Below are 26,191 nucleotides of genomic sequence, written 5' to 3'. Positions count from 1 at the left end.
TAATATCTGTGAACAAAACCTTGAAGGGATGATGGTGGAACTCTGTCAGGAGGGAGAATACTAATGGGGCATGTCCTTTTAGACCACGTAGATCAGTGTTTCTGCTGAGAGCCTCAGCTGGTCATGTTAGCATGTTACCTGCAGATGGGCTTCTCCATACCTACTTTAAATTCAGCAGAGTTTAATGAGCACGTGTTCTGTGCTAAGCATTGGGAAAGTGTTCTTTAATTTTTTCAGAACTTGGATTTTTTTGAGATTTCTGAAAACTTTGATCCTCCCCCCAAAAATACTTAAATTTCATGAAGTTCATGATTTCTCTAAAGCTAAAACCTGGAAGTCCCAGTTAAGAACTTTTGTCCTCGGGTATAATATGATTGTGACAAGAGCCCCTCCTCAAAGAGCTCAGTAGTGGGGAGACAGTAGGTAGTTTACAGAGTGCTTAGCAAACTAATAGAGGAGTTTTTAATTCTGCCCAAATGTGGGTGGGATGAGGTTGTCAGGAAAAGCTCCTGAGAAGAGCTAACACCGTATCTCATTGTCATAGAATTGCTTGTTTTGCTTAATGCCAGTAAATGGGGCAGGATCAGCCAGGCCCCATCTCTAATGACAATAGCTACCATTCATGGAGCCCATGCTGTGCTGGGCGCCAGGCAAGAGTTCTTAGATATATTCCCTCATTTGAGGGTCACAAAGTTCCCAAGGAGTAGTAGTATCATGAAGTGGTTATTTAGAAGACAGAACTTTGAATTCAGATTGTGTGCGTGTAAGTTCTGGTTCTGCTACTTCTGGCATGGTGACCTTGAACGAATTATTTAACTTCTTTAAGCCTCAGTTTCTCATCTGAAAAATGGAAATCCTTGATGATAGTAATTTGGAAAATAGCTAATGTTACGAGGTGGGTAGTGTCTACTGAAGGGGCCATGAGTCAACTTTCTTTTGTTTTCTTTCTCTGTTCTGGGGATGGAACCCAGTGCCTTGGAGATTCCTGTGCATGCTACCATATGAGCTACACCACAGCCCGTGCTCTGTCTTGATCTGGACCCTTAATCATAGGTGCTAAGGATGTGAAAATGCAGTGAACTGTAAATGCGGGCTCCATGCACTCTTTTGTATTACTATTATATTTAGACAAAAGGTTAAAATAGCAGACATTTCTGGATCCTTAATATTTGCTGGCATTTTTGGGGTGATTTTCACTTGTTACCTTGCTATCTGTAGAGGTACACTTCCAGGTAGACTGTCTCTGAATTCATAGTAATGAAAATAGTTAACTACTTCACACTATCATTGAAAATTAAAGAAAGGCACTGGGCAACAGCCTGGTAAGGGAGCAATGAATTTGGTGTACTTTCTTCTTTGTAACACATCAGGAAGTTGGATGCCGGTCTAGGGCTTTCCCCTATACACCAAGGTTCAGGACCCTGTCTCTGAGACTCGAGCATAGTGCCTGGGTTCTGCTTCTGCTATGGGAAGCAGAGATTTGCAGTCCAACCTTAGTGTTCTTCCAGGCAGGGCCACACTTGTGGATGAAGAGCACAGGTTGCCCCGAAGCAGGTTCCCACTCCCTGGATAGCGATGTGAGCTTTACCTGTCTGCTGGATCTCCGAGAACAGGAGTAGTTATAGTTAGTGGCATGGAGAAGGGTGTGTAGGTGACTTTCTGGCATTTGGGGCCTTTACCTGTTTCTATTTAGTATAAAGTTCTCAGGTATGTGTAGGTAGTCCTAGTTTCCCTTTGGATTTGTAAGGTGGACTACTTTGTGAATCAGAAAAGGGAATAATTAATTGCTGTATTTCCTAGCTTCAGTGATTTGTTTACCACCTTTATGATTTTTGCCATAAAAATGAGCCCTCATTATACTATTTACTTAATATTAAAGTATTTTCAAAAGAAAAATCACTATCGTAAGTGGAAAACAGCCATGCATCAAAGGTACTATTTACTTAATATTAAAGTATTTTCAAAAGAAAAATCACTATCGTAAGTGGAAAACAGCCATGCATCAAAGGTGACTAAGGACAGTGTGTGTATATGTTAATAAAAATACTGATCCATAAGCTGGGTGTGGTGGTGCACACCTGTAATCGCAGTAGCTCAGGAGGCTGAGGCAGGAGGATTGAGAGTTCACAGCCAAGCCTCAGCAACAGTGAGGCACTAAAGCAACTCAGCGAGACCCTGTCTCTAAATAAAATACAAAATAGGACTGGGGATGTGGCTCTGTGCTCAAGAGCCTCTGAGTTCAATCCCTGGAACCCCCCACACCGCCCCCCGCCCCCCAAAAAAGTACTGATCCATGTGCCTTCTAGAATTGTCTGTATCCTCCTCTTTAGAAAACATGGGTATGATCAGCCCTGTATTTTACAAGTGAAAATACCAAGGAACAGGGCCCTTGAAGGTCACACACTGGAAGAGTGGTAGGAAAATCAGGACTCTCAGCTGACTCCTGGTGTGGTAGTCCCCTCCCCTCTATTCTGCTCCTTACATTAGGGGCTGAATGTCCAAGATGGTGATTTGTTTTTCATCTGTCACTGTGCTTAAAGTAGTGCAAGTAGTGAGATAACCCATTTGTCTCCCCCCAAAAGGAGGGGGTGACTTGTGTGATAGAAAATCACTAGCAGAGTCTCCAAGGTCATGCCTGCAGATAAGAAACAGAGTGGCCTTGGTTTTGTTGGAGTATCCCAGCTTGTGTGCTTCTGTTATCTTCTGGCCTGCACCATTCTGAACCTCACATTCCCGAAGCAGCTACTGTTTAGGAGGAGATGAGTGAGGATGTGAGCAGTCCCTTGAACTGTAGGCACTGGGAGTCATTAGGTTTTGAAGTCCTCAGGAATTTAGATGGGTTTTAAGAGAGTGTGAAGTGGAGGAGAGAGAGAGGTGGTTGCCTAATAGTTAGGAGCCTAGACTCTGAGTCGGGGGCCCCAGGCTTAAATGCTATTCTTCACTTTTAGACTGGGTGGCTTGGGTGGGTCACTCAGCTTCTGTGGGCCTTTTTGTGTGTGTGTGTGTGTGTGTGTGTGTGTGTGTGTGTCTTAAAATGGAAATACCAGTTTCTTAGAGAATCATCATGAGAAAAACAATATATCTGAAGATTTCTTAGCAGAGTGCCTGCCACATAGTAAGCACTCAATAAATTATTTTAATTTTCATTATTAGATATTTAAAACCATTTCTTGGAACAAGAAATGTGCTTTATGAATAAAAGAATACATTGTTTCTTTACAGTATATTGTAATGTACAGTATAATATAAATGCAAAGTATAATTACTCATCTAACATTTGTATTGCCAGGATTCAAAAGCAACCTGCTGGCTTCAGCACTATACCTCTTAACTATTACTCTGGACTGCCTCTCTCTTTGCAGGCTTCCCAAGTTATAGAAAACTGAAGCAGGCATGAATTAAGAACAAATCCGAGAGACTTGTCATATTTTGGAAAGACACTTGACGATTTAATCAAAACTAGGAACAGAAAGCTTGTAACATTTCTATGTGACATTCCAGCACCATATGAAACTGGAATTTCCTTATAAATTATAAGGAAGGCCAAGGACTCAGGAATACATTTTAGCTATGTAAGAAGGAAGGGAAAAGAGCTAGAAGCCAGTAGGCATCATCAGAAGGGAATAGAGATGATGTGCCTAATGTGTGGAGCTTTTTGGGGTGGTCTGTTGAGAGAGTGGTTTGATGCACATACTGTTGGGGATTCCACAGAGAATCATAGTACCTTTAGCCATAGAACCCCCACCCACACACCCACTTTTTCTTTTTTTTTTTTTTTTTCCCCGCACCAAGGGATTGAACCCAGGGGCATTTCATCAATGAGCCATATCCCTTATTTTTTATTTTGAGACAGGGTCTTGCTAAGTTGCTGAGGCTGACTTTGAACTTGCATTTCTCCTGCCTCAGCCTTCTGAGATGCTGGGATTACAGGCATGCACCAATGTGCCAGGCTACCCCTTTCTCATTTTGGGGTCATCTTCCTTGTCTGCTGGGAAGTTTTAGGGCCGTATTTTGCTTAAGTTTTTTACATGGTGCTAAGGATGGAACCCAGGACCTCGCACATGCTCAGCAAGCATTCTGCCACTGAGTATACATCTAATCCTTTTATTTTACTTTATTATGAGTCAGTGTCTTTCTGAGTTGTCTAGGCTGGCCTTGAACTTATGATCCTCCTGCCTCAGCCTCCTAAGTAGTTGGGAGTACAGGAATGCGCCATCCGTTAGGCCTTGCTGGGGCCATTTTTAAAAAACAACTGGGACAATAATCTTGACACTCCCTACACCAGCCATTTGCTGCTCAGTTTATTGTGGTCTCCTGTGAAGTGTAAGCCACTGAAGTGTTCTTACCTTTTAAATCCATCTGCTTTACCAACTAATTCCTTAAAGATAGCTTTTACATCTTGAGTAAGTAGCCAACTACCACAAGCTTATCCAAAACATATGGAGAGAGGCTGGGGATGTGGCTCAAGCGGTAGCGCGCTGGCCTGGCATGCGTGAGGTGCTGGGTTCGATCCATAGCACCACATACAAATAAAATAAAGATGTTGTGTCCACCGAAAACTAAAAAATTTAAATATTAAAAATTAAAAAAAATATGGAGAATGAGATTGCAAGTCTGGGGCAGTGTGCTGTTTGGAGCAAATGATCCCTTACCTGAATCTTGGGTATATGAGCTGGGGTTTCTTAGTATTTTTCTTACTGGTGGGGAAAAAAGTTTTAAGCATGCATTCAGGCTGCTATCATCTCTAGGTTAGACAGGGGTCAGCAAACTTCCTTTAAAGGTCTGTGTAGTAAGTGTTAACATTTAGGCTTTGCACACTGCACAGTCTCTGTGCCACTGTAGTGCAAAGCCAGCCATAGGTGATATATGAACAAATGTGTGGTTGTGTTCTCATAAAACCTTCATTACAAAAGCAGGTGGTTCACCAACCATAATTTGCTGACCTCTGGCCTCTACTATACACTAGTATGATCTTCCTCTCCTTATCTCCTTACAATCTGTTTTCCTTGAAGTAGTCAAAGGGATCATTTAACAATAAAAACGAGCATGTTTCTCTCTGGATTAAAACTTGGGAATAGTCTTCCATCAGCCTTTCTATAAAATCCAAGTTCCTTACCAAGACCAGTAAGGCTCTAAGAACCTCTTAGAATACATCTAGGTCCTTGTGCTCAGTGAAATTGACTTATCTCTTCTAGGCTTATACCTGCAAGCCTGTTCTGCCCCAGGGCTTTTGTACAAGCTGTTCCCTCTGCCTAGGACATCCTCTGGTTTTTCTGTGGCCAGCCTCCTCCTCATGTAGTTCTCAGATCAGATAATACCTCCTTGCAGTGGCCCTTCCCTGATTGCTTTACTTGAAGCACCTCTTCTGGGCCCTGTGTATGTCATCTTAATGCTTAGTACCAGCTGGAGTGATCAGTTACTGATTACCTTGTGTACCCTGTAAGTCCCCACCAGCTGTGCTGGTTCAAGAGAGTCAGGGCTGTCCTAGGTCATATTCTGCACAGCAGCCCCAGTGCCTCAAACAGCTCATCACACTGCAGATAACTAGTATTTGTTGGATGGATTGCCTTCTTTTCAAAACCCTGGTATTTGTAAAATATTTCTACTACTTGAAGCTCCTTTGTTCAAGGTATCTTAACTATATTTCAAAAACTAATATGGTATTGTACCCTAGGGTTTTTATGCAGAGAGGAAGGAGACTTGCCCAACATCGCAGAACCAGTAAATGGAAGGGAGGAGAGCAGACATCAGTGGACTTGGGATGCCTGGGAGCCTGGCTGGCATTCCAAGGCCTGCATTTGGTTTTCAGTCTCGTGTTTATCTTTGTCATTTATTTGTTTAAGGTTATTTATCTTCATGTTGGTTCCAGAAGGCGTCAGACTTCTGGGCACTTTTGGACTAGCACAGAACTACCAGGAAAACCTCAGCTATATGGGACAGCTCTGCTGGCTGCCCTCTGTCCTCCCTGCTTGTTGAACTTTACTAAGGGACTGACATGAAGAACAGTTGCTGTAAATACTTCTTTGCTTAAGTGAGAGTTGATTTATTATGCCATGTTTAATTTCCTAATGAGAACAAAGTAGATAAGTAGGAAGTTCGGCATTTGTTTCTGGGGGGAAAACTTACTAGCTATGTTCTGTTCTTTGGCTGATAAACAACTTCAGCTGCTGACATTGTTCTCAGAAGTTGCCTCCCTTTTCTGTGGGGCAGGAATCCTTCTGAAATTGTTTGGACATTTCCAACGTGGAGGAGCAGTTTATCATTTTTTGTCTGTGAAGCTCACATCATCAGTTTATGGATGTTAAAGTTAATAGGATGGATTTAGTCCTGAAGAGTTGTTGTTTCTGAGCAAACCAGGCCTATGAAATATTCTTGGGGAATTTGTTGCCGAAGGGAAAAGAATCCTGTAATAAAATGAGGTTTTTGAATAAAGTTCTCCATATTGTCTGCCTGCTTTAAGATGAGGCATACCTATATCCAAAGTACATGTTTGAAGACATGAATTGGTGTGAACATACTTTACATAAAAACAGAGATATGAAAAATTGTGCTCTATATGTGTAATAAGAATTGCAGTGCGTTCCGCTGTCATGTATTTAAAAAATAAAATCAATTAAAAAAAAGATGAGGCATACCTATATATTTAGTAACTACTTAAAAATATGGATTTGCCTGTAAAGGCACAGTTGGGGAAGTATTTTTATTTCTAAAGACATTATTATTATTATTAAGGCCAAAAGAAAACTCAGTTCACAGGGAAAACTGGCCTGTTGTGATGATGCCTTACAGTAAGGTCGTTGGGGGAGAAGCGGGTAACAGTCCCTTCATGGGACTCTTGTGTGTTCTAATACGGCTTTGATTTGTTACTGAGTATTTAAATCTGATTCTCTTTGTAGATTGCTGCTAAGATTGATTCGATTCCTCACTTGAACAACTCCACGCCTCTCGTGGATCCCTGCGTGTATGGATATGGCGTGCAGAAACGGCCCCTGGACGATGGAGGTGAGTCCCCTGCGTGCCCTCCCGCAGGGTCGGAGTGAGCCTACCAGCCATGCTTGACTCTTTCAGCCCTTTCCTTAACGGCTCTTTCCAGCATCGCTCTCCTGAGAGGAATGGTAGAGGGGATGTATTTAGGATAATTGTTCTCAACAATTCTCTAGCATTTGAATTCCTATTTGCCTTGATAATACAGAAATTTTTTCAGCTGGGCTCCAAGGTAAAGACTTGGCCTTGAACATCCATCTGGAAGTCATTTGACCCCTTTGAGAATTTTGATTTAGCTTCTAAATTTAGCACTAGCTTCTTCTAGTGCATGTGTGGAAATTGAAGTTCCCACTTTCCTCCAAAGAAAAGCTCAGATTTGGTGTGCAGCTCTGAGGAAGCTGTGGCTGCGTCTTGTACTCCAAGAAAGGGAGTACAGGGATGGTGACCTTTCACAATATCTGCTGGGTTTTCACCTCCCCATTTATGACAAGCTCTTTTGAGAAGCTTCTGTTTTTATTTTATTCATTCATACATTTAATGTTTTCTTCATTTTTGTTTTCTTCTCCATCCCAAAAGGAATTTGAGAATCCCGTACAGGGTGTGAGGGTCACTTGATGACACTTACATCCGCACATAGTTAAGGGTCTTCTCTGGTCTTCTGCTGTTCTTCCTGTCTCTGTATGCACTCAATTGTTTATGGTTTTGCTTATTTCTGTGATGCAAGTGAAAGAAAGGAAAGTGCAGAACAGAAGTATTGTATCTTCCAAAGAAAGTAACGGTTTTTATGTACTCAGAAAAAATATAATTTGGCTGGGTGTGGTGGCACATGCCTAAACTCAGGAGACTGAGACAGGAGGATTGCAGGTTCAAGGCCAGCCTCAGGGCTGGGTCGGTGGCTCCGTGGTAGAACATTTGCCAGCATGTCTGAGGCACTGGGTTAATCTCCAGCACAACATAAAAGTAAATAAATAAAATAAAGGTATTGTGTCCATCTATAATTAACAATAATTTTAAAAATAATTTATTATTTATTTTAATACCTTTTTAAAATTTATTCTTATGTGGTGCTGAGGATTGAACCCAGGGCCTCACAAGTGCTAGGCAAGTGCTCTACCGCTGAGCCACAGTCCTAGCCCTAAAAATATTTTTTAAAACTAGCCAGACTCAGCACCTTAGTGAGCCCCTGTCCAAAATAGAACATAAAAGGTGCTGGGAATGTGGCTCAGTGGGTTCAGTCCCTGGTATAAAAAAATAATATGTGTGTGTGTGTGTATGTACATACACACGTGTATATACATACGTATACATACATGTATGTAAATTTGGTGCTACTGCAATTTCTTTGGTTTCTTCAGGTATTCTAAAAGTAGAGATGGCCATTGTTTTAGATGTGGGAAATTTTTGAGTAACTGTTTAGACTGACAAGGTGAAGACTTTGAGGATACAGCATGATCATTTTGAGTATAAAATTCTTGTCTGTTTTGTTTTTTTTGTTTTGTTTTTTAACTATTTAAGGTCACACATGTGGATAATCTACCCCAAGGCCATTGGAACTAAGATAACCATTTGAACTGCTGCTTCAAAATGGTGCTCTATGATCTTTTTATACATTACTGATGTTGGTATTTTCTTAGACCAAATGTGACTGATGACATTTTCTGCATTTTTGCCTTAGCTAAGAGCTGTGATGCAAAGTAACCTTGCCTTTGTAGGGTGTTCATGCTTTGAACATCCAGTGATGTCCTATGGGACATCAATATCAAAATCAAACTGAGCTCTCTGGCTCTGAGCGCAGGTCTCATTAATGGACACAGTCTCCATGGCCCAGTGTTTCCAGAAGTCAGGATCGATACATCTCACAACTCATCAGTCTTTCATGACAATTCAGCCTTGTTTTCCGCAGAGTTGAAGTGTCAAACCTTAGGCACACAGTGAACAGGTAAGACTACCTGTGTCCTTTGCATAAGGACCACCTAAATATTTGCAAATGAAACCCCCCCTCCAGCATTGTGCAGACATCTTTCTCCCATTGGTCCTTTGTGTATATATTTGAAAGAAATCAGTAAAAGGTTCCGGATCTATCAATAAGGGAGAACTGGGTAGCAGGCAGATGTAGTTGACCAACAGCCAGAATCATATTTAAAAACCAAGTTCATTATTATATCATATGTCTTCACCTGATATTTCGAAATGCATATTTTTAACCTGTTTGCCTTTTGGAGAATAAATACTCATAAACAAAATGAATGCAATTTTCGTTTTCCTCTCTACATGTTAAGCCTTCTTACAGTGGGAATGGGCCACTCTCCCACTGGATACTGTGGTGTGTGTCCTGTCGGATTTGTCATCATCTCTGGACATCTTGTCTTCTATAACAATGGAAACTGTATTGAAGAACAAGACATTTTTTCCTCAGGCTTCTTACATTCTTCATCCCAGTTGATAAAACTAATCTTTCTGTTGATCATTGTTAAATAACAGACTTACACATTTCTCCAAGTTTTTTCCTTGTAGAGTTCGGGCTTGCTATTGAGCTCAGCAAGAACCTTAGGAACCCTGAGCTTTTGGGGCCTCTTGGCCTGGTCTTTGTCAGATATGTTCTAATGGGAATAAAGGTACTGGGTCAGTTCTCTGTGTCTTGAGTTAGGTATATGAACACACAGACCCTGTTGGGGGAAGTGATGTCCTCTGTTAACCTGATAGCTTTCTGAGTCTTGCAAGTCTTGCTGTCATTGCAAAAAGAATTTAGAAAAGCCCAGAGCCTGGATACAGAACCAGAAGCAGGAATGTCATCACTTTTTTCCTAGCATTAAAGATTTCCAAAGGTTTTCTAGGTTCTTGTTTGGTTTGGCTTGGGGTTTCGTGATAGACGCTCACCAGATCACTTCTTTAGCAATGTGAACTTTCTGATTTAACTGTGAAGCAGGGTTCTTTAACCTTTAGGAGGTTGAAGTTCAGTCACTTAAAACTTTTTGGAGATGTTATTCACTTAAAAGCACTTTACTTTAACTAGAACCTTACTGTAGACTTGACTCAGGACAGTTGAGATTTTCAAACATAAACTGGAAGATGAATTGTGTGAGGCAGTGTGATAGGGGACAGGTTGGTTCTTGGTGTACAAGGGGGCTTGGTTTAGTTGCATTCCAGAGAGTGACAATTTTGAGCTGTCTGTGAGATTGCTAGTTCCTGATCCTGCTTGGGACCAAGCAAGGAATTTGGAGCTTGGCTTTCAGGGCCTGCCTAGGTTCCCTTCCTCAGCAAGAACAGTCATTCCACTGCCCTCCAGCTTCACATCAAATCATTTGTACTGTAGCATCTTCAGTTGACACCTGAACTTTCTTACAGTCTTTGAGATGTGTGTTTGGTACCCCAGCAATTCACAAATCCTGCTCTGATCTCTATGGCACCTCTCCCATACAGTACTTTCTTCATGCTGCAGCTGGAGCCTCTTCCTGCAGCCATGCTGACGTATCCTGTGTCTCCTTTAGGACTACTGCAGCTTCCAGCAGTCAGAGGTCCAGATCTTCCTAAGCTGGCCATGGCCTCCCTGCCTTTCTAGTTTCTTTTCCTAGTCCTGTGCTCACCACTACAGCCTAGGCATCTCTTTTCTTTGCTCTTCCTGAAAGTTATACCCTCTCCAGTTCTTTACCTGGCCATCTCTCACTCACCTTCAGGTCTCAGAATTGATGTGACTTACCAAGTGCCGTGGTGCACACCAGTAATCCCCATGGCTTGGGAGGCTATGGCAAGAGGATCACAAGTCCAAAGCCAGCCACAGCAATTGGAGGCCCTAAGCAACTCAATGAGACTTTGTCTCTAAGTATAATACAGAACAGGGCTGGGGGTGTGGTTCAGTGGTTAGGTACCTCTGGGTTCCATTCCCAGTAGCAAAAAAAAAAAAAGAGTTAATGTGACTTCCTTCTAGAAACTTCTTTCGACATTTTTGGTATCTGGCTTCCAAGTTCCCTGGCTGCTTCATCTTCTCTCCTTCTTTTTCATTCTTCCCTCCTTTTCCTTTGCTGTTTTCTCCTTTTCTCACACACCCACTTCACCAGTGTGTAGTAAACCACATTCGGGGCTGGTCCTCCAAACTAGTTTTTGTCCCCTTTTGGTGGCACACAGCATCCCCTCTTTTGTTATGCAGGCACCAGAGCCCATGATGCTCCTCTCCTGCCACATTCAACGTGATCAAAGACTCTTCATTTCCCTTGTGCCTTGGAGAGTGAAACAAGTAACTCTTCTGCTTTACCCTTGTCATATGCTGTGTTTAGCATCTTTAATGTTTTGTAAAAAGTAAGCTTCAAGTTTAAGAGGACAATATGAGCTGAGCGATTTAGAAATACAGATTTGGACTTAATTGCACATTGACAAGTTTTCTGTTGCAGCAGTGGGTATGGAACTCAGGGTTTTGTCCATTGGCAAGTACCCTTTTTTCTTTTATTTTGAGGCAGGGTCTGGGTGCTTTCCCCAAGTTGACCTTGAACTTGCAATCCTCCTGCCCCAGCCTCTCAAGTCACTGGGCTTATGGGCGTGCCCTGCTGTGCCTGTCCGGAAAGCTTTTTCTTAAAAGAGACCAGGTAGTAAATATTTTTGGCTTGCACCTCAGCTGTGCCATTGGAACTTAGAAGCAGCCACGGATGATAGGTAAACACGTGGCAGATGAACATGGCTGTATTTCAGTAGTATGTTATTTACAAAAGCAGGCAGCTGCCCTCAGGCAGTCTGCCAGCCCTGGTCTAGCATCAGCTCATGAATGAGCTCAAGCCTTTCTTTTTCTTCCTTTAGGAAAGCATACAGAGGCTGCCCTCCTTCCACTCTTCTCAGCCTCTCAGGGTCCACTGTGTACCTGCCTATCTGCTTGAGAAACCAGGTATTGCTCCTGTTTAACCCAGAGTTTTGATAGAGGGAGAAGTCGCTTTACCCTCCCCATGGTCAAGGAGTGCAGCACCCCCCCCACCATGTCCTTCCCAGAGGGCTTCAGAAGCCCTGGGGCTTCTTGGGTTGAATTAAACAACCCCCCTCACCTTCCCGCCTGTGTGAAGGAGACACCAGAACCAGAACTTTGGGTTCCTGCCACTGGGGGAGGAAGCAGAGGCTTACAAGTGACTTTGAAATAGGCCCACCTCTACCAGAGACTGTCTGCGATGAGTGTGTGGTGTAGACCCACACTGTCTCGTTCTTTTGCTGTTTTGGGAAGTGAAGGAATGGTTCCTGCGTGTGCTGTCAGATGGGAACAGAATACTTGTGCTCCTTTACAAGTTTTTTGTTTCATCACTTGTGTCACAGGGCACGGAGAAAGAGAAAAAGAGGAGTGAAGAGGAAACTTGCTGTTACACTGCTTGCTGCCTTGAGGCTGAGGGGGCCGGAGTGGGTGGTCGGGAGGCTGCTGTGCGGGGCCCACTCTACCTGGAGCCTGCGTGTGCCAGTCTTGGGAGACAGAAAAATGAAGTGCTTCGCTGTGATATTGGTCCTTTCCCTGAATGGAGGGTGGTAGAGGGTGCTGGAGGGGTGGAAGCCAATACTGAGACACCTCTGCTGAGAGTCATGGGGCTGGGAGAGATTTGCCTTTGCCGGAGGTGAAGCAAGTTAGGCAGCTCTCTGGCCCTCCTTTTCACGCTGCTGCGTGAAGACTTCTGGGGTTGGGTGGGCATGCATGGGCCAATAGAGGCATTCTCTATTAGCTTTGCCTAATTCTCTATTAGCTTCTGGCTTTTCAGCTTCCTCCTTCCTTGAAATAGATTTCTGGGAATTGTATCTGCCCTGCATGGCCTTCTCCTTGCCACACACTTCTTGAATTCCCCTTCCTTGGTTTGGTTGATAAGTCAAGGACTCAGGGTGGAGAGTCCCCAGGAGACACAATGAGGGGCACTGTGAACACTGTTCACAGTCTTGGTGGGGAACACTGAAGCAGAGTCTGATTTTTATCCAGATGATAACTCCTGGCAGAGGCTCTGTGCCCTGCCCTACTGGACCCCGTTCCTCCCTCCATCTGTACCGAGTCAGGATTACAATTCAGAGTTGAGATGGTGGTCAAATGGACACATATGTATGTGTGAGGTGGAAAAAGGAAGTGAGATTCTTTTTCCTGGCAGAGTGTGAACTGACTGGTTGGTTGACAGTTGGCTTAGCCAGCGAGATGGAATAGTGGGCATTTCCCACAAAAACAAATGGGCTAAATCTGCTGCAGGAGTGCTGTGACAGAGCTGTAACTGGAGCTCACAGGCAGTATCTGTTGCGTGCCTTACAACCATCAGTCTGGAGAAGAAATCATAACTGTCAAATTCAAAGAGGTTTCCTATTTTTTTCCAATTCTCTTAGGAAATATGTTAACCAAAATGTCTTTCTACCCTGGCTGAACATCAAAATCACTGCAGGAGGCCCCCCGCTATTTGTTTATTTTTGGTACCAGGGATAGAAGAACCAGGGGTACTCTACCATTGAGCTACATCCCCAGCCCTTTTTATTTTTTTTATTATGAGACAGGCCTTGCTAAGTTGGTAGGATTACAGGTGTGTGCCACTGTGCCTTGCACTCTACAGGAGCATCAAGATTTATCTTGATGGTACAGCCTGTCCAGGAGACAGTTTTACAGTCCTACAGAACTTAGCATGTACTTGTCATACAACCCCAAGCTGTACTCCTGGGCCTTTATTCCCAAGAAATGCAAACTTAACATTCACTAAAAAAAAAAACCTGTCCGCAAATCCTTGTCACAGCTTTATTCATAACAGCCCCAGACTGCAAACACCAAGACGTCCTTGAGCAAGTGAAGGGTTAGACAGACAGTGCTGGTGTGAGACTGAGCAGCCCAGGAACAGGCTGGTGGTACAGGGGACCTTCAGCAACTTGGCTGAGTCTCCAGGGAGCTGTGCTGTGTGCCACGGGCAGAAAGGCAGTCCCCAAAGACTACACATTGTGTTATTCTCTTGGCATAACATTTATGGAATAGACAGTACATCAGTGATTGCCGGGGGCGGGGCGGGGGGCGGGGCTAGGGATTGAATGTTGGAGGAGGCCCTGGACAGAATGAGAAAAGGTCACAGCTACAAGGAAACATGAAGCTTACACTCCAGTTGTATAGATAAGAACACAGAGGTCTGGAAAAGTAATTTTGACCCTAGACAAATATTAATATGACATAAGGGAGACTTGAACCTTGACCTCTGTCTCATGTGGTGTAAGACACTAGTGCTTGGAAATGGGAATCCAAAATCTGATAGGCTGGGGTTTAAATCCTAGCCCTGCCAGTTGTTTGCTGTGTGATTTGGGGTAGGTTGCTTAATGTGTCTGAGCCTCTATATCCTCACTTGTAGGATAGAGCTGATAGTACTATTGTCACAAATATGTTTTTAGTTGTCAACGGACTTTGTTTATATGTGGTGCTGAGAATTGAACCTAGTGCCTCATTCATACTAGGCAAGCACTCTACCACTGAGCCACAGTCTCAGCCCACAAAATTTTTTAGGAGGGTTATATCAAGGTATTTTCAAACTTTTTAAAGTACCATTTACTGAGACAGGAGCATCATAAGTTCAAGGCCAGCATAGGCAATTTAGCAAGATTCTCTCTCAAAATACAATTTTTTTCAAGAAGAAAAATTCAAATACAACATGAGTTAATCATTTTTCTATCAGAACTAGTTGGTATGCACATTAAAACATTTAACTAAGAGGTTTATTAAATGCATATTCTTATTATATGTGGTATTTCATTTTCTCTTTCATTTTTAGTATAGCTCCTTGTGATTGCTCTGTTGATTTCATGACCACTGACTGAAGTGAAAATACGGCCTAGTGCTGTGAAGGTAATGTCACAGAAGCACTCTGCTCTCAGTGGCGCTCCATTGCTTGTGCTAGGGAGGGTGCAGGCCTCAAGGCATCCTCACTCCTGGAGGCTTGGGTTAGTTCTGAGCGTGCACTTTCTCCTTTCCCCACCGGATGCTCAGCTTCTGAGGGCAAAGATTTACCTTGTTGATGATTTCATTCCAAGAACCCTAGCACAGTGTTCAGCACCTGAAAGGCAGTGTGGAAACCTGTAAGATGAAGGGTGGGGATGGATGCAGAGTTGACATGGGCCTAGGTGCTGAGGGTTGGCTGGAGCTCAGGATCCCTTGCTCTCCCTGCAAGTGCTGAAATGGGAATGGCAAGAAGGTCTCTGGGAACACTCTTAGAGGACAGAGTGGACCAGGCAGATGAGGCACCAGGGGTCTTTCCCACTTGCAAAGACTCATAGACTACAAGGAGGAGTGGTGTTATTGAGGTCAACTTTTTTCTCACTTAAAAAATAATTCACAAAATTACTAACAGAGAACTTCCATAGGCCTTTCAGCTGAACTCAACAAGGTAGTGTTGGGTGGTCCGGGGCAGAGCTGCTGCCCAGGACACAGGAATTCCGCCTTTGTGTCTCCCTAGCTAATACTGTGTCCCTGCCTTAGCCGGGGCCTGGGAGAGGACTGGTCAGAGTCAGAAGGGATGGAGATCCAAGGAAGGGGCTGAGCGGAGGATGTTTTCCAGATCTGAAGAGGGAGGGTCGGTGTGTTTTTGTCAGTCACACAAGAACTGTTGACATTCCTCCCCTGGCTGCGCTGCTCACCTGCCCTTCTGCGCGTGATGCCAGCCGTGTTGTCTGAGCTGTCGTGAGGAGTAATTGGTACTTCTGTTCCTTGGGGTTTGGGGGAGAGGAGAGCGTCTATTAAAATTGATGCCTGTTATAAAGTCAGGACTGTGGCCCAGCAATACTTTGTTAGCATTTCTTCTAGGGGAGAAGAATGAAGCCTGGTCTTATTTTTCTTCTTCTTTTTCTTTTTTCTTTCTTTTTTTTTTTTTCTTTTCTCCTCACTAATAGGAAAGAATATGTCTGGCCACCTTACTGCTTTTTTTTAAAGATCATTATTGAAATTGGCAGAGTATTACTCTTCAGAAAGAATTTCTTATATTGTAGGAAACCTCTTTTCCACAAGAAGTTCATTTTCCCATATGTAGCCCAGGCAGCTTCCTATTATGTCGTGTGCAGGGTAAATGAGAGCCACCCCGTGTGCGCGTGTGCTGAAATTGAGCTGAGGGGAACTTTGAAGCAAGACGAGGCGTTGTCAACCAGCATGCACCATTAACAGGAAATAGGACTGATTTTATTCAGCATTTTTCCTTCTTTACAGTAAAATGACTGTAGTTACCATTAAATTGAACTTGATAGACATCCCATCTGCCTCCCTGCAGACTGAGAAGTCACCTGTCCCTGGAGCTGGACATATCAGTTTGCTGTATGAGTGCCCAGTGACCCTTCATCTCACTGCTGGTTTTCATTTTTGGGCACCAACTTGGGAATGCTGCCTAAGGGAACCAAGCTTTAGGTCACATGCTTTAGCATTGGGCCACAGCCTTTTCCTGGACAAGGGAGAGTGTTTGTCCTTCTCAAGCTCTGCCAACTCCGAGAGCGGGTACTCTGCATATCGTTTGGTTTTGTTTTCGGTGGTGTGGCCTCAGTAGTCCTTGCGTCTTTGGGATGGTGGCGAGTGCAATTTTATGTTCAGTCTCTGAGCATCTCCACCTGTCAGCAGAGCAGCTGGCTGTCAGAGGTGCCGCTGTTGCGCAGAGCCTCTGTGACACATACATTGCCAACAGAAAGGCATTTCCATTTCTGTGGCGAGCACAGAATTTGGAGTGGCCTTTAACAGAAGACTTTGAGTGTTCTCTTGAGTCTCCTGAAGTCCCCACGGCAGCGGTGCCCTGTGCTGTTGCCATGGCTTTTCGTTTAGACAGACATACCTGAAGAGCATGGTCCTCTTTTATTTTTTTTTTTTTTTTGAGAGAGAGAGAGAGAATTTTTTTTTTTTTTTTTTTTTTTTTTTAGAGAGAGAGAGAGAATTTTAATATTTATTTTTTAGTTTTCGGCGGACACAACATCTTTTGTTTTGTATGTGGTGCTGAGGATCGAACCCGGGCCGCACGCATGCCAGGCGAGCACGCTACCGCTTGAGCCACATCCCCAGCCCGAGAAAGAGAATTTTTTAATATTTATTTTTTTTAGTTTTGGGCGGACACAACATCTCTGTTTGTATGTAGTGCTGAGGATCGAACCCAGGCCACATGCACACCAGGCGAGTGCGTTACCTCTTGAGCCACATCCCCAGCCCAGAGCATTGTCCTCTTGATGTCAGTAACCCAGTAGCCCGCTGGACCAGGAGCTGCCCTCTGACCTCATTACATGTTGGGCCAATAGGTACCTCTCTTCCATGTCCCTGTTTCAAGATATTTAGTTCTTCTTCCATGGATTATTTACCTTCTAGAAGAGAAATTCTGGTGGTAATTGGGAAAGCTGAACTTGACTCAGAAAGGAGCAGCTAAGCAGACCCGCAGGCACTCTGCCTGGACCTCCTTCAGTGCATTCTTTTTTATTCCCACTGCCTTTGGTGGTGGACAGTCCGCTCTCCCCTCCAAAAGCAGTCAGGGCTGAGTCTTTCCAAGCTGGGGATTGTTTATGTGAAATGGGACTCGTGAGCACTGCCAATCCAAACTGAGAGCATTTGTGATATTAAAACTGGGTGTGTGGGCTGGGCTTATGGCTCAGCGGTAGAGTGCTCACCTCACAGGTGAGAGGCCCTGGGTAAGATCCTCATCACATAAACATAAATACATAAAATAAAGACATTGTGTTCAACTACAACGAAAAAAAAAAACCTGGGTGTACGAAAAGAAAATTTAAGTCAATTAAAAAACATTTCTCTTATCCCTGAGGTAAGCAGATTAACAGTGTATAGTGTCGATGTTTTGGCTGTAGACCATTATCTTGCTATTGATCAGAAGAAATATGGTATTTCTGGATCAATAGCTTCAGCAAACTCATCAGCTGTCTTTACCTTTTGGAACATAGTTTCTCTCTGCTTTTTCTTCTTCCAGAATGTCATTATCTGGTTTCTTTTTCTTTTGTCTCTATGACCAGCTACTATCTAGAGAATGACAGGGTCACATTTGAACAGGAAGAAGAGCAGTTGGAGTTCTGTATATTTATTAGACCTTTTTGCTCTTTGTCCTGAAGTTGATGTCATTGATCCTTTCTATCCTTGTAATGACTTTCTACAAAGACAATTTTTGAATGCTCTTTTTAGCATCTTGTAAGATACATTGAGTTCTTTGTAATATGTTTGGTTCTTAGACTTTTTCATTGTCTGCTGGATATGTTTTCTAAGCTGCATTTTCCAGGAGAGAAATGCCACAGAATCATTTTTTGCTGATGGTTGGTGAAGGAGACACTCATCAATAGCTGAAAGAGGAGAAATTGGAACACAAAGCGTAGCTAAAGTGGTTTTGTGGGAATGTGATTACAGAGTCGGTTTTAATAAGAGGCTGTTTGGCACTGTTGTCTCTGTGAAATGGGCTTCAGAGGCGGCTGTACCTCTTGGTGTCCACCGCATGTGTTTGGAGGGCCATGGTGGGCCAGGGAAGAGGCCTGGGAGGGAGGAGGCCTCACCCTTGGAGCTGCTTGTGCCCTTCTGAGATGGGTGGGAGCCTGGGGGCTGTCCCCTCCCTGTGGCTGCCAGGAACATATGTGCCTGTTCTTAGTGACTGCAGCTGCCTGGAGCAGTCCTTAACAATGCTTCCAGGAGGGTAAATCTTCTCATTTGTTTTTAAAAGAGAGAGAAGGAGCGGCTCAGTCTTTACATTGAGTTTGGATCCAGAGCAGGAGGGAGGTAGGAAGTTAGAGGGATTTAAGCGAGCAGGATTTTCTCCCAGGCCTCTCAGCATGTGGACACACAGATCAATTTCTTATCCTGCGTTCAGCTGGACACTGGGTTAGAGACTGTTGATCAAGACGTCCCCTCCTGTTTCATATCATATAACGCATTCATTTCAGCCACTGAGCCTAAATTACTGTTTGCTTTCTTTCTGCCTTCCTTCCCCCCCGAAATGGTAAGAACTCGTACAAGGATGAAGTTAGTTTATCCGTGCTAATGCTTTGATTTTTCTTTTCTCTTTCTCTTTGCCACAGTAGGTAACCAGTTAGGGGCCTTGGTACATCAAAGGTAAGCAGTGGGTTATGTTTTATTATTTATTGATCATTTCTAATTGTTTATTGATCCACCATCTGTACTAGAGTGTTAGAAAGTCAGAGGTTGGGAGTGTGAGAGAAACCGTGGGCTAGATTTTTTTAAAACTCCAGGTTTTTGCCAGCCCTTTCCAAGACAGTATAAGCCCAAGGGATGGCCTGATACAAGATATTAAAAAGCAGGTGTTTTGTACAAAAACTTAAATGACTTCCAGTGTGTTGGAGCTGCTCTTTTCTTCCAACATGTTTAATTTAAAAGGAAAGAATATGACATTGTCCCACCTGGTTTTATGGCTTTCCCAGTGTTTTATTAATTCTTAGCTTCTTCACTGGAGGAGAGTTTGGGGTCTTGGCCCACTGGAAGTACTGATGGTGCTCAGGGAGTGCGTGGCTGGGGAGGCCAGAAACCAGGGTTCTAGCCCCAGCATGGGGACAGGGTCTTACTTACCAGAGAACCTCAGCCAGCTGGCTGGTGAGTCCTCTGCCTGTTTCCCTCAGCCTTCCTTCTGTTAGTGTTGAGGATTTAGAAAGCTGTAAAGATCTGTAGGCCAGCAGTAAGATAGGATATTGTGGCTTCACTATTATTCTTAAAAAAGGAAGTAGGACACAGGAAACAGCCATTCTTTCTCTTTAGTGAGGAATCTTACTGACACCTAGATCCCTTGACCTTGACTTGTGTGGATATGTTTTACCCTCTATGTTCTGCATTAATGTTGGGGAGTTTCTAGAAATCATCAGGTATTAATTAACCCAGACATTTATCCTGGGTTTTCTTGCTGATTCCTTGTTTGCTTTGTTTTGTTAATGAATTAAGATAATTTAAATGAGGAATGAAACACTGGCTGTCCTACGCCATACCTAGAATGTTTCTTTCCAAAATGTCTGTGCCAAACATGGTAGTCAGAGTTCAGCCTCACATTTAGAAAAGAACCTTTTCTTCCAAGAAGCCCAAAGCAGCTTGTCTCGGTACATCTCTTCCCCAGAAAGAGTCTGCTGATGTTGTTCCTGAGGGCCAAGGAGCTGCCCGAGCTCCATGACATTTCGTGTTGTGTGTTGAAGGCCCTCTAGTCAATTCCCGCGTAATGTTTTCTGAGAGTAGACAGCTTGTGCTCCATGCGATGGGAGCAGCAGCCTCTCAGTCACGCGCACAGGAGTGCTGTCATCCTGGAACAATCAGGATTTGCCTCCTGACAGGGACCCAGCGTCTGCCGCAGGATGTTAGGCCAACAGGGGTTGGTGTCGGCTTCCACGGCACTACTGATTAGTAAGCTGGGAACTGCCTGATTTGGGGTGAAAACACATATCTTGAGGGAGGAGACGAGCTGGTCCTTGCAGCCAGGCCTGAGGACAGGAGCTCCTGGAGGAGGTATTGCTGCCTCTCAGGGACGCAGCAGCAAGAGCTGTGGATGCTCTTGCATTTCTTTTAAGCACTGCGCTTGCCTCAAACCCACACTTCATTCAGTTCTTTCCATGGTGGGGACAAATACAGCTGTGTGAAAGATGTTTAGAAATGCTTGCTTTTTGGAAAAAAAAAAAAAAAAAAAAAAAACCACTTGGATTTAACTTCTTCCCAAGGTACATGTTTAGATTTAATTGCTTTCTGGGGTGTTGGGCAAATTGGATATTGTCCATGATCCCTGTTTTGTTTGAAAGAGGCAGTGCAGGTGTGTGTGTGTGTGTGTGTGTGTGTGTGTGTGTGTGTATAGGATTTTTGTTTTTTATTGTTTGTTTTGCAGTGGAGGGGGATTGGACAAAATAGGTGAGATAGCATTTAACGGAAGTACTTTGCAGAGTAAGTGAGGTGATGAGGTGATCATTCTGTTCTGGTCAATACTGATTAGGCCTCTGCTGGATGGATACTGGTTTCATTTGGGGCATTTCATCTTAAAAAAACAGATAAATTGGAGAGAGGCCAGAAAACCATAAAAAGGCTGGGAGATAAGGAATGTCAAAGTAAAGTTGAATATCGCTGATCTATCGAGAACACTGTAATAGAAGTCTACACATCTCCCCAGGCCCCAGAGGATCTGTAAGGAAAGACCCTGGGATTGATGCCTCAGGCTGAGGGAGGACCTGGTGAGGTATAAGTTAAGCAGCTGGAAAAAAAAAGTTAAGCAGCTGTATACAGAATGGAGGGCAGGGGCTCGTGGCCCAGAAGTTTCTTTCTCTGACACAAGGAGACGAAGATGCTGGTTTTGAAATAGCCATTGACCAAAGGTTCATTGATGGCTCTCTGTAGAAGCTTGTGATTCGTTGGCTAAATTGGCACAATTTATTTTAACCCTTGAAAATTGCCAGTTTGGGAAGCTGGGGAGTCTAGAGTGGCTGCAGAATTCTATACTCTATATTTTTTCTAAAATATTCTAAAATATTGTTTTTAGGGCAGTAATAACAGAAGAATTCAAAGTGCCTGATAAAATGGTTGGATTTAGTAAGTATCCACATTATCCACTTATCCTCTAATTCCTATCTTCTTTTTTTTCTTTTCACCTGTAGTAGAATACTTCGCATGTATGTTCCCCACATCCCTAAAGTGCTGCAGATTTCTCTCCAGGCCAAGGGAGAGACCAGAGCTTAGGGTCATAGACACCCTTGCCGCCCCCACCCCCCCACCCCCCTCCAGCTACAATACCCTGTATCTGTCTGCTGTGTTTCACATGCAGTTTCCTTTGGTGTAGTGCCCAGAGAGTTGAGATGGGCTCACGGGGGCCAACTTAATTTGTAGTGAGCAGTGGGTGAAGTGTAACTGTTGAATTAATTCTGTCATTCGTGCATGGTTAAATACAGAATGAGAGGTACATTCTGACTCTGTTCAATTTGTTTCAGTTATCGGCAGGGGAGGTGAGCAGATTTCGAGGATTCAAGCAGAATCTGGTTGCAAAATTCAGATTGCTTCAGGTAAGGGCTTCTTTTTCACAGATCTCCGTTTGATAGAAATAAGTATTTTGCAGTTTTCCAGAGTTGGTACCTTTGCTTGTTGCTTAGAAGTTTGGGGGTTTTGGTAAGTATATGTGATTGCTGTCTCCTTGCACCTCTGGAGTTGGACTCCCACATAAGCACCAAAGCAAAAGCCAGTCCAGAGATAGGACTTCGGTCTGGCTTCTGGGGTGGACCCTCCATAGCTCTGTGGCCAGGCATGGCTCCTTCCTAGCACCTGCCAGCTATGTTTTCTGCACCAGAATATTACACCAGACACAGTGGGGACTGCATCCTGGCCCCCCGGTGAGCTCTCCTTCCCATTGTGGAAAGAGGACACTGTGGTTTTGGTTGAATTAGCCTGTTTCATACACATTTCAGGACCTTTCCTAGCAGGGTCGGTTTTGACCACGCAATATGGAGAGAGATGGATTGAAGAACAGTTTTTATTTTTTTTTATCATCTCATATGAGTTTGAACTCTTTCCATTGGGGAGGAAGGGGTCTAGAGGACATTCAACTAGAAGAACGTCCTAATGTTAAAGAGGTGTCTTTACCGTATCTTGAAAGCATTAACTGCTGGTGGCTATTTCTCTTTCAAGTTTTTGAGGAAGGATTTTAAGAAGTACTTTTTTAGGAACAAACTGAAGCATCACATGAGCAGCTGGAAAGAAACATTTTCCTCTCTTGTCAAATGACCCAGGACCAGCTCCACATAGCTGTTACTGATCTCTTTGGATATTCATGCAATAACTGGTAGTAGTCATGGGTGCTTATCGTTAAGTTCCTTAGCAGCGTGTCTCAGAACTGTTTGCGATTGTGTGACCATTAAACTGCTCTACAGGTGGAGAAACTGAGGAATGGCATGCCACAGTGACTTGAGGGATGACTAGCTTGTGGGAGGATCAGAGCGAAGCTGAGGCTGGTGGCTAATTCTCATCTGCATACCTCTGTGTCCTGCCACCTCCCTGTGGGACTTGTTTCCACTTTGAGAACCTAGGGTGGAGCTGCCAGCTTCGTGTTCCATCCCCATGCAGAGGAGACTGTCCTTTTGGGGAGACTGGGCCTCTGTGGAGCTGGTGTAGGACCCAGCACCAGAGAGACAGTCTGCACACAGAGGCAAAGGCACACAGTCGCTGATGCCCACCAACACACCTCATCTTCTTGGTTCTTCTTATAGAGAGTTCTGGGATTCCAGAGAGGCCCTGTGTACTTACCGGAACCCCAGAAAGTATTGAGTAAGTTTATTTTATTTACTTTTCCTTTCACTCTTCTTCCTCCTTCCCCAAATGGGGAGAAATGGAAGGGCAAAATGGTCCCCGAACACTGTCAGTCTGGGCTGCAGTCTACACAGCATATGCTCCCACAGGACAAAGATCTGGGAGGTCGCCACACCTGGGGAGCTTTTCTGTTACCAAATACACAAGGTACTGCCTCTTCCTTAACCCTGCAGGGTGCCTTTCGGCTATCTCCTTCATAAGCCAGGCTTTAGGAGCAGACATGCACCCCACCTGAACAAGCTAATCAACTTCTTCTCAAGAGTTAACGTCTCCTTTACCTGGGCAGGGCTGGAAGAGAGGGCCTATCAGGCTGTGAGCTACATAGAGCCTTAGCACCAGGTCTTTTGCCTGGTCTGACCCCTCACCCTCTAATATTTGTGAACCAGTTCTTCATTCTTTGTGACTTTTGCTCTACAGAGTGTTGTATAAACCAGCCAGAGGGTGTCTGACTGTTGGGGCCCTCGCAGCTGCCCTAAGACTGGCATTGCTTTCCTCTCCTGGTTCGCACATGCTCAGAGCCTCGTACCAGATAGATGTAGGCCTCCTAAACCAGGAACCTCCTAGGGAAAGGGGATATGCTGACTCTAAGTCATCTCACTTTCCTTTTTCAATCTATTGAGTAGCATTGCAAATGGGCACAAGCCGCTAAGATTATGTCTGGCTCAATAGGTAGAATTGTTTTATTGTTTCCATTTCTTAGGAGTCTAGATGAGTTTAAATTCTCTTTTTCTCTGTAACATTGCAAGTAGTGAACCAGAATAAATGTCCCTGGCAGGTGTGCATTATAGGGCGAGCTGGATGGTTTAGCTGGAGTCAAGGCATTTTCCTTCCAGCATAGGTTAATCTAGTGCACTAGCAAAATATTAAAAAGCTGCTGTAACTGAGAAGATACGCAAAGCTGATTCTGTACACAAAATCTCAAGACTATAAAAAGCAACACCCATTTCCTACCTCTCTCTCTCCTTCCTTCCACCTCTCTAACCATTCCTGCTTTGTGTCTACCCAAGGAGTTGAGGCAGTGGGATTTTAGCTTGGGGAGGAAGTAGTCTTGCCTTTTCCAGCCTGTTTGGTGGCTAACTCCTCCTCTGTCTCAGGAACCAAAAAATAGATGGTGTTTGGCAGTTTAAAGAATGGATTCTGGCAGGCGCAGGGACTCATGCCTGTAATCCCAGCGGCTCAGAAGACTAAGGCAAGAGAATTGCAAGTTCAAAGCCAGCTTCAGTAACTGTGAGGCGCTGAGCAACTCAGTGAGACCCTGTCTCTAAATGAAATATAAAATAGGGCTGGGGATGTGGTTGAATGCCCCTGAGTTTAGTCTCTGGTACTAAAAAAAAAAAAAAAAAAAAGGGATTCTGTAAATACAGCTAGGGAAGATTCTGGTGCAGAAAAGGAAAGAAATTGGCCTGACAGGTGACATTGGTAGACTGGGTTGCACTGTGGCCACATTGCAGTTTCCCTCCCCCAGGATGAATCAACTAACAGAAGGAGCATGGCTTGGGGAGCACAGGGTCCCAACTGGGATGCCCCTGAGTGCAGAGCTGTAGTGGGACGCTGTCTCCCCTCCCACCTCTTAAAACCAGACTGGTGATCCTCAGTTGTAGGTTGAAGGTCATAGAGCAGTTTTTTTAGCCATGGAGAAGAAATCTGGAGTCTGGAAGTATGAACTATGAATACTAACCCTTGCTTTCTTTCTTCCCATCCTCCTCGTTATTCTCTCTCCTGACCTAACAAATGTGTACTGAGCGCCTACTCTGTGAAAGGGTTTGATAGATTGGGGAACAGAGAGATGTACAGAGGATTAAGAGGTGGTCCTTGCCACCAAAGCAGCTGACAGTCAGTGGAAGGAGAAGCTGTCTGTGGCGACTCTAGCAGGTGCAGAGGCAAACATGCAGGGGGCTGTGTCTGGCAGTAGCCCGCTCATCATGGCTCCGTGTCAGAACAGTGGTTTTGTGGTGTGTGTTGCTTTTGAATTCCAGCCTGGTGGCACGGCGATGGCAGAGCCCTCCAGGGTGTGGGGCAAGAGCTGGAGCTGGATGGAGGGCTGCCTTGGCTCCTGGCACTTTGCCCAGTGCTGTTTCCCTTCCTGCACACTTAGAGTATTCCTTTAATGTCGGTTCTTTTGTGGTTCTTCTCCCTTCCAAAGACAAGCCAAACGACTGCTGGGGCAGATCGTGGACCGCTGTCGCAATGGACCTGGCTTTCATAACGACATAGATGGCAACAGCACAATCCAGGAGATCCTTATTCCTGCATCTAAAGTGGGTCTGGTCATCGGCAAAGGAGGGGAAACAATCAAGCAATTGCAGGTACGTGAGCCCCGAGGGACACCAGGCCCAGCCACTGCTCTGCTCTCCCCTGCCCTCCTGAGGGCTTGTGTCTTCCAGCCCTGGGCTGCTGGTCATGACCCACTTCCCTGATAGGGCTGGCTGGGTACTCCACAGTGCCAAGGGCTCCCTGCTAGATGTGTGCTGCAGTCAGGCCTGATGCCCGGTGTTGGGCCAGCGAGCTGGAAAAGATCCCGGAACTGTGAGCAACCAGGGCTATAGTCAAGCTGTGTCAGCATCACTTTTGCCATGAAATGACAGTCCCTCGGATAAAAGTGCTGTGTCTGGAGCCAGGCCCACCCTAGTACACCCCTTAGTTCTGTGCTCTTCAACATATTTGTCCCTGGAAGGCTCTGGGCCCTTGTCTATAAGGAGGGCAAGTGCTGACCTTGCTGTGGTCATGCAGCTGAAGAGTGCCCATTCTGCTGTTGTTACTCAGGAGTCTGTTATCAAGTGGGTGCCCTGAACCAGGGCTCTCTTGCTCCGGAGCCCCTCATCTGCGGATACCTGGGGCCAAACGCATTCCAGAACCCAGCATCCCCGGCAGGATGGGGGCTGCAGCTTCAATCACATGCGTATTTTCAAAGCTAAACTTATTGGTAGCCACACTAAGAGAAGGACTGGAAATATACTTGCTTAAGTTCAG

At 44.5% G+C, this 26,191-nt stretch overlaps 1 protein-coding gene across 2 annotated transcripts in view; it reads left to right on the top strand.

Moving 5' to 3' along the window:
- The window catches only part of Fubp3 (far upstream element binding protein 3), a 50,022-nt gene that overhangs the window by 6,251 nt on the left and 17,580 nt on the right, over positions 1 to 26,191 (top strand). The window contains exons 2-7 of one of the 2 annotated variants that reach the window (XM_076845244.2): positions 6,897 to 7,002; positions 18,973 to 19,003; positions 21,408 to 21,457; positions 21,853 to 21,924; positions 23,122 to 23,179; positions 25,365 to 25,527. In XM_076845244.2, the coding sequence (XP_076701359.1) occupies positions 6,897 to 7,002; positions 18,973 to 19,003; positions 21,408 to 21,457; positions 21,853 to 21,924; positions 23,122 to 23,179; positions 25,365 to 25,527 (480 nt within the window). Of the gene's footprint in view, positions 1 to 6,896; positions 7,003 to 18,969; positions 19,004 to 21,407; positions 21,458 to 21,852; positions 21,925 to 23,121; positions 23,180 to 25,364; positions 25,528 to 26,191 lie in introns of both variants that reach the window. The other variant, XM_076845243.2, reaches the window with a different exon arrangement.

Source organism: Callospermophilus lateralis, chromosome 2, assembly GCF_048772815.1.
Source record: "Callospermophilus lateralis isolate mCalLat2 chromosome 2, mCalLat2.hap1, whole genome shotgun sequence".
Taxonomy (NCBI): Eukaryota; Metazoa; Chordata; class Mammalia; order Rodentia; family Sciuridae; genus Callospermophilus; species Callospermophilus lateralis.
The sequence above is the reverse complement of the archived record's forward strand: the minus strand, read 5'-3'. Positions and strand labels throughout refer to the sequence as shown.